The sequence below is a fragment of the Camelina sativa genome, chromosome 9 (assembly GCF_000633955.1).
Source record: "Camelina sativa cultivar DH55 chromosome 9, Cs, whole genome shotgun sequence".
NCBI classification, from domain to species: Eukaryota; Viridiplantae; Streptophyta; class Magnoliopsida; order Brassicales; family Brassicaceae; genus Camelina; species Camelina sativa.
Window position 1 is genome coordinate 34340077 of NC_025693.1, and position 12186 is coordinate 34352262.

The 12186-nt window shown below is 35.8% G+C and overlaps 3 protein-coding genes across 3 annotated transcripts; 2 read left to right on the plus strand and 1 right to left on the minus strand.

The window, feature by feature from the left end:
- LOC104714010 (LRR receptor-like serine/threonine-protein kinase FLS2) lies at positions 1251–5422 on the plus strand. The gene is made up of 6 exons (XM_019230355.1): positions 1251–2019; positions 2320–2475; positions 2564–2632; positions 2771–2845; positions 2973–3047; positions 3172–5422. Exons 1-6 carry the CDS (start codon positions 1353–1355, stop codon positions 5337–5339), a joined length of 3210 nt encoding a protein of 1069 aa, XP_019085900.1. The 5' UTR covers positions 1251–1352; the 3' UTR covers positions 5340–5422.
- Positions 5593–8995, plus strand: LOC104714011 (leucine-rich repeat receptor-like protein kinase PEPR2). Its single transcript, XM_010431238.1, has 4 exons — positions 5593–6076; positions 6225–6293; positions 6477–6548; positions 6634–8995. The coding sequence occupies exons 1-4, from the start codon at positions 5773–5775 to the stop codon at positions 8793–8795; spliced, it is 2607 nt and encodes an 868-aa protein (XP_010429540.1). The 5' UTR covers positions 5593–5772; the 3' UTR covers positions 8796–8995.
- LOC104715956 lies at positions 11234–11724 on the minus strand. The gene has a single exon (XM_010433321.1). The coding sequence runs from the start codon at positions 11693–11695 to the stop codon at positions 11234–11236; it is 462 nt and encodes a 153-aa protein (XP_010431623.1). The 5' UTR covers positions 11696–11724.

The window sequence follows — 12186 nt, forward strand, 5'->3', positions numbered from 1 at the left end:
TAAGGCGAAGCTCACCGTTTGTCGTTGCCGCCGTTGATTAAGACGGAGCTCAGCATCGTTGTTGCCGCCGTTCATAAAGGCGGAGTTCATCACTGAAGGTTGCCGCTGTTCATTAGGACGGAGCTCACCATCGTCGTTGGCACCGTTCATAAGTGGAGACTCGAAATTTGATCGTTATTAATCTTGTATTTCTCACCACCGCGCAACCATCTTCATCACTGGATCTCATCATCATCTCATTTACAACATTGTTTTTCTTCGTCTCATCTCTTCCGTCGAGAGGAAAAAAATTGTCTCAATTTTTCATCAATTAAAAGAAGGATAAATATGTCATTCTATAGCCAAATAAATGCTTAAATCCATAAGCACGGACAGAAAGTCCCAACTGAACAATACCTCTGGAAAAAAAATGCTTATCTCATAATAAACTCATGAATTATAGGGAGAAGTCTTCCCCAATTTAACAAAACTGTTTTCTACTCTGTTTCCTCAACTTATTTGTTTTCGGACACATCCAAAGTTTCAATTAAGTATGTATCCCCAAAAAAACTTCAAGTTCGTGCTCTAGCTACACATAATAAATCCATACTAAACCGGTTTAAATTAAAACTAAACCCAAACTCCATTTAATATCTCTCTACCAATTCCTGATTTTATTTTATAGTACACTTTATTCAGTTGAGAAAGGTTTAAAAATCGATTAAATAACAAAAGAGAAAAAAACATGAACCCTAATCTCCTATCTGTCTCAATTTGGAACCCAGAAATTGTGACTGAGGATTCAACGAATTCCGCTTATAGGAGGAGAAGATCTTGATGCAATGAGGTAACAGATTCAATCCATACTTCTTTTTTTTGATTTGAAACCCAAAATTGGGATTTTTAGTTTATGTGACGTTCTTCATGTGTTACAAACGAGCCAAATGCGTTAGTCATTATAATGCTATAGCCCTTATATGAGATGGTTTACTTGCTTCTGTAATTTTTGTTGTTGTTTTCAACTGTTCAGGGACATGGACAAGCTTAGTGGATCAAGACTCTTGAATGAAGAGTAATAAGAAATTGCAAGTCTCGTCATTTGTTATTGCAACTGAAAAACGAGTATGTTTTCCACATGAGCTGGTTAGATATATATTTTGTTATTCAGCTTTTGTTTTGAAAATTCATCTGCGTACATACTGCATTTTCAATGGAGAGTTTGAATTCTTTTTTTTTTTTGCCGTCCCAATCCAATGAAAAGGGAAGGGTGACAAAGGTGTTCAATCTTCATCTGACTATTGCGGCAGCCACTTGGAATACAAAAGTCGTATCCTTCACATAACAAATTAGCCACACATATATATTATCCGAGCATGGTTGTCTTCTTCAAAGACGACCTTCACTTTTTCTTATCATACAATTTCAAAGTAAACGATTGTGATCACTCACTTATACATGTACATGAATTCTCAGTGTTTATTCTAACAAAGACTTTGACTTTTTTTTTCTTTTTAATTATTAATAAATTCAACAATCATTTCTGGTTGAAATTTTATGACCGGGGAGGTATAAGAGTGAACGATCACACTTCCAAATTGCTTTCATTGGAGTTTATTTCATTTCCTTTTTTTTTTTTCATCTCACTTCCAATGGAAGGGAAGCTTTTCTTGGGCCAATACTTGATGATATATGTGTTGTTATTGTTGGGGCAGCTACATGGATGCAAAAGCTGCATTCCGAAAGAAAGGGAAGCTTTGTTGGAGCTCAAGAACTACTTGATGTCAAGGAGTCGAGAATCAGGACTCGACTATGTTCTCCCTACTTGGACTAATGGCACAGAGAGTGATTGCTGCCAGTGGGAGGGCATTACATGCAACCGAACAAGCGGGCGGGTTATTGGACTTTCTGTTGGTAATATGTACTTTAAAGAGAGCTCTCCTTTAAATCTTTCCTTGCTCCATCCCTTTGAAGAGGTTCGAAGTCTGAACTTATCCACGGATGGATACAACGAATTCAATGGCTTCTTTGATGACGTAGAAGGTATACCACACTTTTTCCCGCATTTAGTTTTACCCGTGTGGTCTCTGTTTGGAGATATATTTCCTTACATTGAAAATTTAGAATTCTATATAGGCTATATCAGTATTTCTTCTGATTTTCCCATGCATCAAAAATTTATAGTACTACCATTAGTTACATCACCTGGCCAGTCCCGTTTTCTTCTAGAGAGTCCATACAATTCAACACTCTTAGTTCCATTTGCATGTAGAGAAATAAGAACTAGTATATTGCAATCTTATTTTTCTGTACACTTTTGTTGACAAGATTTTTCGTTTGCAGGTTATAGAAGCTTAAGTAGATTAAGAAACTTGCAGATCATGGATCTCTCAACAAATTATTTCAACAACAGCATATTTCCTTTTCTTAATGCCACTACATCACTTACAACTCTTTTTCTCCCGTATAACGAAATGGATGGCCCTTTTCCTAGTAAAGGTGAGTTTTCTATTTCTAAGGAGGTGCCTATGGAGCACAGTCATTTTTTAGTTCTAATTATAATTATTCTATTGGATTCCCCTTTCAGCACTAAAAAACTTGAAAAACTTGGAACTGTTGGATTTGAGAGCAAACACATTAAGAGGCTCCATGCAAGGTAGCATCTACAACAATTGTGACTACTTAATTGTATAATTGGTTTATGCCATCTAACTTATTATCATATATCAACTTAGATTATTTAGAGGTGTCTTTTATTTTTATTTTTTTTATGTGTTTCCTTGTCTTGTGGCAGAGCTAACTCATCTGAAAATGCTGAGAGCTCTAGATCTGAGTTCGAATAATTTTTCTAGCTCAACGGAATTGCAAGGCAAGCTTGCTTCTTCTTTTTAACGTTTTTATATATTTATAATATGAAGGGAGATGAAAATAGCTTATTTAAATATAGTTAATGATCATTTTGCAACATACAATATTTTTGCCTTTGATTATTTCAGAACTAAAGAATATGATTAACTTGGAAGTCTTGAGTCTTGCTCAGAATCATTTAGACGGACCTCTCCCAATAGAAGGTACCCTTTTGTTTGCTTCACCTCTATGCAACTATGAGAAGTATCTACTGACTTCTCGATAGAAATATAACTAATTCATCTTTATGTTTTGTTTTCAAATTTTTTTTTTTTTTTTTTTTTGCAGTATTTTGTAAAATGAAGAATCTGCGTGAGCTCGATCTCAGAGGAAACCATTTTGTAGGCCAACTTCCTCTCTGTTTAGGTAGCTTGCACAAGCTGAAGGTTCTTGACCTCTCATCCAACCAGTTTAGTGGAAATCTACTATCTAGTTTCAGTAGCCTTGGATCCCTCGAATATCTCTCATTGTCAGATAACAACTTCGCTGGCTCTTTCTCGCTCAATCCACTCACCAACCTAACAAAGCTCAAGGTGTTCAAACTATCATCAAGATCTCATATGGTACAAGTCGAGACAGAGGGTACCTGGAGGCCAAATTTTCAACTAAGTGTTCTTGTGCTACAATCTTGCAGCTTGGAGAAAATCCCTTCCTTTCTCGCGTACCAGAAAAACTTGCGTCTAGTTGATCTATCCAGCAACAAGTTACCTGGACACATTCCTATCTGGCTGTTGGAGAACAATCCAGATCTTGAAGTCTTACAGTTGCAGAATAATTCATTCACTATTTTTCAAATGCCTGCAATAGTGCATAATTTGCTGATCTTGGATTTCTCAGCTAATAATATCAAAAAGTTCCCTGATAGTATGGACCATGCACTACCAAATCTGGAACGTCTAAATGGCTCCAATAATGGGTTCCAAGGGAATTTTCCATCGTCTATTGGTGAGATGAAGAATATTTCATACTTGGACCTGTCTTATAATAACTTTTATGGGAAGCTACCAAGAAGCTTTGTCACAGGTTGTGTTTCACTAATATTCCTGAAGCTCTCTCACAACAAATTTAGCGGCCCTTTTCTTCCGAGAGAAGCAAACTTCCCTTCGCTTGACGTGTTGAGAATGGATAACAATTTATTTACTGGGAAGATCGGAGGCGGTTTGCGTAACTCTACTTTTTTACGAATCCTTGACATGTCCAATAATGGTCTCGGTGGTGCTATTCCAAGATGGTTGTTTGAGTTTCATTATTTGGATTTCTTATTGATATCCAACAATGTCTTAGAAGGTACGTTACCACCTTCTTTGTTGGGAATGCCCTTTCTCTCGTTTCTCGACCTTTCTGGAAACAATCTTTCTGGAGCCTTACCGTCACGTGTTGATGGTGTGTGGGGGATGAATATGTTCCTACATAACAACAACTTCTCAGGGTCAATTCCGAATACATTGTTGCAAAGTGTTCAGATACTTGATCTGCGGAACAATAAACTCTCTGGGAGTATCCCGCAGTTTGTCGATACCCAAAGCATAAATATTCTTTTGTTGAAGGGAAACAATTTAACAGGATCTATTCCAAGGCAGCTTTGTTATTTGAGAAACATCAGACTGTTAGATCTCTCAGACAACAAGCTCAATGGCTTCATACCTTCATGCCTATATAATTTGTCTTTTGGTCGTTTACAAGAGGACACAACGGCTCTAAACATTCCGCCATCTTTTAATCAAGTGAGTCTTGAGTTGGAATTATACAAATCCACTTTTTTGGTAGATAAGATCGAAGTAGACCGCTCAACCTATCAAGAAGTTGAAATTAAATTTGCAGCCAAGCAAAGGTATGATTCTTATAATGGAAGATCTGAGTTCAGGGAAGGTATACTTCGTCTTATGTATGGGATGGATCTGTCAAACAATGAAGTAAGTGGTGTTATCCCAACGGAGATTGGAGATCTCTTGAAACTACGAGTGTTGAATCTATCTCACAATTTACTGTCGAGTTCTATACCGTCCACCTTCTCCAACCTAAAGGATGTTGAGAGCCTTGATCTTTCTCATAACGTGTTGCAGGGAAGTATTCCCCACCAACTCACTAGCCTTACTTCTCTTGCTGTGTTCAACGTGTCTTACAACAACTTATCAGGAATCATTCCCCTAGGAAGGCAATTTAACACCTTTGATGAGAACAGCTACATAGGCAATCATCTTCTTTGTGGACCACCAACCAATAGAAGTTGTGAGGCTAATAAGAGCTCAGAGGATACAGTGATCGGAAGAGAAGACGAAGATGATGAAGCTGCTATTGACATGATGGTCTTCTATTATAGTACTGCTTCAACTTATGTGACAGCGTTGATAAGCATTCTTGCACTTATGTGCTTTGATTGTCCTTGGCGTCGAGCATGGTTCTGCATTGTCGATGCTTTCATTGCCTCTGCAAAAAAATGTGTTTCCTTAAAATAATTTCAGTTTCGTTCAAAAGCTTGAATATATTGTGTTTGAGTTTCGTTCAAAAGATGAAACCCGAACCTTCCGCCTCGGTATGCTTGGAGGATCAATTAAAAAATATATATATATATACTTTTTCTTTTTAAATATTTGAATGGCCCATTGGGTTCTTGTCTTCTTCACTTGACTTGACTTTTAACTTATTTCGTGGAAAGGCTGTATAGATGAGTTTTCAGCCACACAAATAATCATTCGAGTACGGGTGTTTTTCTACAAAGACCTTGACTTCCTCTCATACAATTTTAAGTGTGTTTTGAATTCACTGAAACTTCGATCTTTTTCATTTTGTTGAACTCCTATAAACGTGGTGATATTTTTTGTTGAACTCCCAGTCCCAAATTGCTTTGGGGTTTATTTCATTTTCTGTGTGTTTAATCTTTTATTTGCAATGGAAAGGAAGCTTTTCTTGGGCCAATACTTGATATGGATGATATTACTGTTGGAGCAGCTTCATGGATGCAAAAGCTGTATTGAGAAAGAAAGAAAAACATTATTGGAGCTCAAGAAACTGTTGGAGCTCAAGGTCTCAAGAAGCTTCATAACAAGCTGGGACGATGTTCTCACTACTTGGACTAATGACACAAAGAGTGATTGCTGTCAGTGGGAGTACATTGAATGCAATCGTATAAGTGGCCGGATTATCGGGATTTCTATTGGTTTTTATAACACCGATGGCCCTTTTCCTATTAACGGTATGTTATTCCATTTTTTTAACTGTGCGGTGCCTATCATACACAGCCTACTTAACTAATGATGTATCTTTTGGTTAGTTCTTTTAATTTTTGTAATTTTTATGTGTCCTTAAACTACAGTTTTTAATTCTCATTGACTCCCTTTTAGGACTAGAGAACTTGACAAAGTTGGAACTGCTAAAGCTGGGTGGACGCGGATTTAACGGCAAAATACTAGGTAGCATCTACTCTCTACATAATTATTGAATTGGTTTATGTCATAGTAAACTCTTCATCTTTCGTTTACATATTAACTAGAAATATCTTGCTTTGCACCTAGGAAAACTGAAAGTAAGCTTATTTTTATTTGGAAAATAATATTTCTTCTAAACAAAATATTTTGGCCTTTATTTCATTTCAGAACTAATGAATTTGACTACCTTGAAACGCTTGAGTCTTCAGGGGAATAGCTTTAGTGGGGCTATACATGCAGGTTTGTGTGTGTGTGATTATCAATTTGAACAACAATATAGTTTTACGTATGACACAGAAAATCTCATTATCTTGTTGTTTCTTAGTTTGTAAAATGAAGAATCTAGAGGAGCTCGATCTCGGAACAAATCATTTTGCAGGCGAGCTTCCTCTTTGTTTAGGTAGTTTGAACAAGCTACGGGTTCTTGATCTGTCATCCAACCAGTTTAGTGGGAATCTACCATCTAGTTTCAGTAGCCTTAAGTCCCTCGAATACCTATCATTGTCAGATAACAACTTCAGTGGCTTATTCTCGCTCAGTCCGCTTGCAAACCTCACAAAGCTTAAGGTGTTAAAACTTTCATCAAAATCTGAAATGGTACAAGTCGAAACAGAGGCTACTTGGCAGCCACAGTTTCAACTGAGTGTTGTTGTTCTACGAGTTTGCAGCTTGGAGAAAATCCCTTCCTTTCTCGTGTACCAGAAGAACCTGCGTCTAGTTGATTTATCCAACAACAGAATATCTGGTCACATTCCTACCTGGCTGTTGAATAATCCTGAACTTGAAGTATTACAGTTGCAGAATAATGTATTCACTACCTTTCAGATGCCTACAATAGTGCATAATAAGTTGCAGTTCTTGGATTTTTCAGCGAATAATATTACAGGACTATTCCCTGATAATATTGGTCGTGCACTTCCAAATCTGGTACGAATGAATGGCTCCAATAATGAGTTCCAAGGGCATTTTCCATCGTCTATTGGTGAGATGAAGAATATTTCATTCTTGGACCTGTCTTATAATAACTTCTCTGGGAAGCTACCTAGAAGCTTTCTCAAGGGTTGTTTTTCACTAAAACAACTGAAGCTCTCTCACAACAAACTCAGTGGCCTTTTTCTTCCAAGAGAAACAAGCTTCACTTCACTGAAAGAGTTGAGAATGGATAACAACTTATTTAGTGGAGAGATCGGAGTTGGTTTGCTTAGCTCCAACAAAACATTGTCAACTCTTGACATGTCCAACAACCGTCTCGTGGGTGCTATTCCAAGTTGGATAACTAACTTATCTACTTTGAGTACGTTATTGATATCAAACAATTTCTTAGAAGGCACAACACCACCCTCTTTGCTAACCATGCCCTCTATTTCGCTTCTTGACCTGTCTGGAAACCAATTATCTGGAGTTTTGCCTTCACATGTCGGTGGGGATTTTGGGGTACAATTGTTCCTAAGCGACAACAACTTCACCGGGCCGATTCCAGACACGTTCTTGGAACGTGTCAGAATACTTGATCTACGGTACAATAAAATCTCTGGTAGTATCCCACAGTTTGTCAATACCGAGAACATCAAAATTCTTTTGTTGAAGGGGAACAATTTAACAGGATCTATTCCAAGGCAGCTGTGTGATTTGAGCAACGTTAGACTTTTAGATCTTTCTGATAACCATCTCAACGGTGTCATACCTTCATGCCTTTATAATTTATCATTTGGACCAGAAGGATACATTTCGGAGATAGGTGTATCATATTCGGAAATCTGTAAGTTCAAATTTTACAAATCTACATTTGTGAATGAGAAATTCTGTGTAGAATCCTATGGTTTTGAAGAAGTTGAAATCAAGTTTTCAACAAAGCAAAGGTATGAATCTTATTTTGGAGCATCAGTTGAGTTCACTGGTGCCATACTTGATCGTATGTATGGGATGGATCTGTCAAGCAATGAGTTAAGTGGTGTTATCCCAGCAGAGCTTGGAGATCTCCCACAACTTCGAGTCATGAACTTATCTCACAATTTCTTGTCAAGTTCAATACCATCAAACTTCTCCAAACTGAAAGATATTGAGAGCCTTGATCTTTCACATAACAAGTTGCAAGGAAGTATTCCTCAACAGCTAACTAGCCTTACTTCTCTTGCTGTCTTCGACGTGTCTTACAACAATTTGTCAGGGATCGTTCCACAAGGAAAGCAGTTCAATACCTTTAATGAGAAAAGTTACATAGGCAATCCTCTTCTTTGTGGACCTACGACGACCAAGAAAAGTTGTGAGGCTACTAAGAGCTCAAACGAAGCAGATGATGATGGAGGAGAAGAAAAAGACGATGAAGCTGTTATTGATGTGGTGGTATTCTATTATAGTGCTGCTTCAACTTGTGTGACCGCATTGATAGGCGTTCTTGTAGTTATGTGTTTTGATTCTCCTTGTCGTCGGGCATGGCTCCGCATTGTGGACGCTTCCATTTCCTCGGCGAAACGTATGCTGCCTTAAATTCTGCTTAGTATGTTCCCCATTATGTTTCTGTAGCTTTGGATTTTGCATGATATATGGTTATTAATAAGAGTCTCCACAAAAAAACATATCTCTCTTCGTTACGTAATCAGTAGAAATGTTACTAGGAGCAATTTCTCTGTTTTCCTAATTTGTGTGCTATCGTTTACTTTTAATTCAACTAATTCTCTTCCGAGCTATACAATTTTTAGTACACCGTGAAAAGTTGCGATCACAACCATGACGGAAAATGTGTTTTGGAAGCAAAATGGACAATATGGTGAAGAATAGAATCAAGGCGTATGGATCATGAAACTATGGGGGTCTAGAAGAGAACACATCACATAAAAGAAAACGGATATATAATATTATTGTATAAATCGTTGTTACAAATACAATACAATCAACTTAAACCATTATTAAATAATAGTATAATTAATTTCGATTTTTATAACCAGAAAATGGTGCAATACCTCCCATTTGAACAGAACATTTTTTCCATATTTCGTCAGTTTTGGCCATAGCTTTAGAACTAATACCTTTGAATTGATAGAACTGAGAAAACAGTTTCATCCAACTTATTTGGCATTGCTTCCCACCTTTCACTATACATCGACAACATTTTCTCGACGCACTTTTGTTCCGAAGAACTTCCTCCATAATGTCATGGTTACAATAACTCCCACCATATCCCATCTTAATCCCACAGTCAATAAGATTTTTGAGAACTTTTATTGATTGCCTACGAATAACCTTGACATTATAATGATCCGGACTCGGCCAGTCTTCAGTCACCACCTTAAACTCGCTGTATAACATCTCCTTAAGATCGTCAGCTATGGCCAAACTTGAATAAGAAAATGAGAGCAACACCGTGATTGCAAAAAATGCCATAACAATGGTTTTCTTCTCCATTTTTTTTTTATAAATTGTTTTGAGCTCTTTTTAGTTGTTTTTCTTTTGTTTGATGCCATATATTAGGATTTATCATTGTATTTATAGTGCTTCGTTAATGTTATTATAAGTAACTTTTTATCAATAAAAACTGCATTTTTGTTTGTTTATTACTCATCAACATAATATCTTTATAAGTTATCAACATAAATATTATCTTTTGACGTTTCATGTTTTCATAAATGTGGTTAGTTTATTACATTTCAGTTTTTGATGAAATTAATTGAAGAAAACTTCTTAACGTATTATGGAACAATACTGGACAATGAAACCCTAACTGTGTGCATTTCACGCTTCATTAATTAGTAAAATCTTCTGGTAGAATGTTAATGAAGTTTGCAAGAAAATTAAGAGAAAACAAAGTAACCAATCTGATTAGGAGTTAGGAATTAATTTTAGGGAATACAATTTGTTTTCCGTCTGAATTTTTTGTTTATTTGTAAATATTTATCGAGGAAAAAGTTCCATAGAAAGATAGAACAAAGAAAAAAAAATAAACACAGAGAGATTTTATTATTGAGGCTAAGTTTGCACTATCTGTTTCTGAACACGACAAATTATGTTCTTTAGAAAATGATAAGTCTTTATAATGTTAAAGCTTCCATGTCAAGTGTAGAAATGCGAGATTTCGTTCTTGTCTCACCTAATCCCCCTAAAATCAAACCCATTCTAAACCTGATGTTGAAAAAAAAGTTTCACGAACCATGGTCCATATCAATCATGCATCTTAATATCGAAGTGACCCACGGTTTAACACTTGAAGAAGCAAACAATGACATTTTGTATTATATATCTCCTTCAGACAACATGGTGTCACAAAGGATGATTTCTGATGGTTTACTCCAACAAACTTGTGTAACTATTAACTTCTCTATCTTCTATTTGTTTTGTTATTCAGTTCTCCCGTAAAGATCGATTCAAAGAGTCTATTCTCAACAAAATTTATCGACGGGTGAGACTCTCTTGCCGACTTAAGTGAATGACCTATATATGTGGCTATTAAGATTTCAGCTTCTTGAATTTGAAATGGTGGACAAAGTTTAGTATGATTTGATTAGAGTTTAGATCATTATCTAGTTTAGATCAATGTGTTCTAACAGAATATACACATCAAAGATTCCGTAAACTTGTCCCAATTTTTTTTTTTTTGTAACAGCTTGTGAAATTATTCTAAACACTTGTGAACATTTTCAAAAATGTTGTTTTTATTGAAAACATATTTATATCACCAAAAACCTTGTTGCTATGTTTACAGTGTGATCGGTAAATCTTGAAAATTGTTGCATAACCATTTCAGTGTGATCGGTAAATAATGTTAAAGAGTAAAATGTATTCAAACTATGCATTAGATGCTTAAGAAGATGAATATATGGTCAATAGATGTTGTGTGAACAAGACGCGCAATTCACTATGATTCTTTGTCTCTACTTTAAGGGATCATAATTTTGGAAATCTGGCCATCTTATAATTATATAATAGTATAATTAATTTCGATTTTTGTAACCAGAAAATGGTGCAATACCTCCCATTTGAACAGAACATTTTTTCCATATTTCGTCAGTTTTGGCCATAGCTTTAGAACTAAAACCTTTGAATTGATAGAACTGAGAAAACAGTTTCATATAACTTATTTGGCATTGCTTCCCAGCTTTCACTATACTCCCACAACATTTTCTCGACGCACTTTTGTTTCGAAGAACTTCGTCCATAATGTCATGGTTACAATAATGCCCATTATATCCCATCTTAGTCCCGCAGTCAATAAGATTTTTGAGAACTTTTATTGATTGCCTACGAATAACCTTGAAATTATAATGATCCGGACTCGGCCAAAATTCATTCACCCCCGTCTTAAACTCGTTGTATAGCATCTCCTTAAGATCGTCTGCTATGGCCAAACTTGAATAAGAAAATGAGAGCAACACCGTGATTGCGAAAAATGCCATAAAATGGTTTTCTTCTCCATTTTTTTTAAAAAAATTGTTTTGAGCTCTTTTTAGTTTTTTTTCTTTTGTTTGATGCCATATATTAGGATTTATGATTGTATTTATAGTGCTTCGTTAATGTTATTATAAGTAACTTTTTATCAATAAAAACTACATTTTTGTTTGTTTATTACTCATTAACATAATATCTTTAGTTATCAACATAAATATTATCTTTTGACGTTTCATGTTTTCATAAATATGGTTAGCTTTATTACATTTCATTTTTTGATGAAATTAATTGAAGAAAACTTCTTAACGTATTATGGAACAACATTGGACAAATGAAACACTAACTGTGTGCATTTCACGCTTCATTAGTAAGAATGTCAATGAAGTTTGCAAGAAAATTAAGAGAAAAAAAGAAGTAACCAATCTTATTAGGAGTTAGCAATCCACTTTAGGGAGTACAATTAAGATATCTAACTCAAATGTTAGTGTCAGAAAGTGAT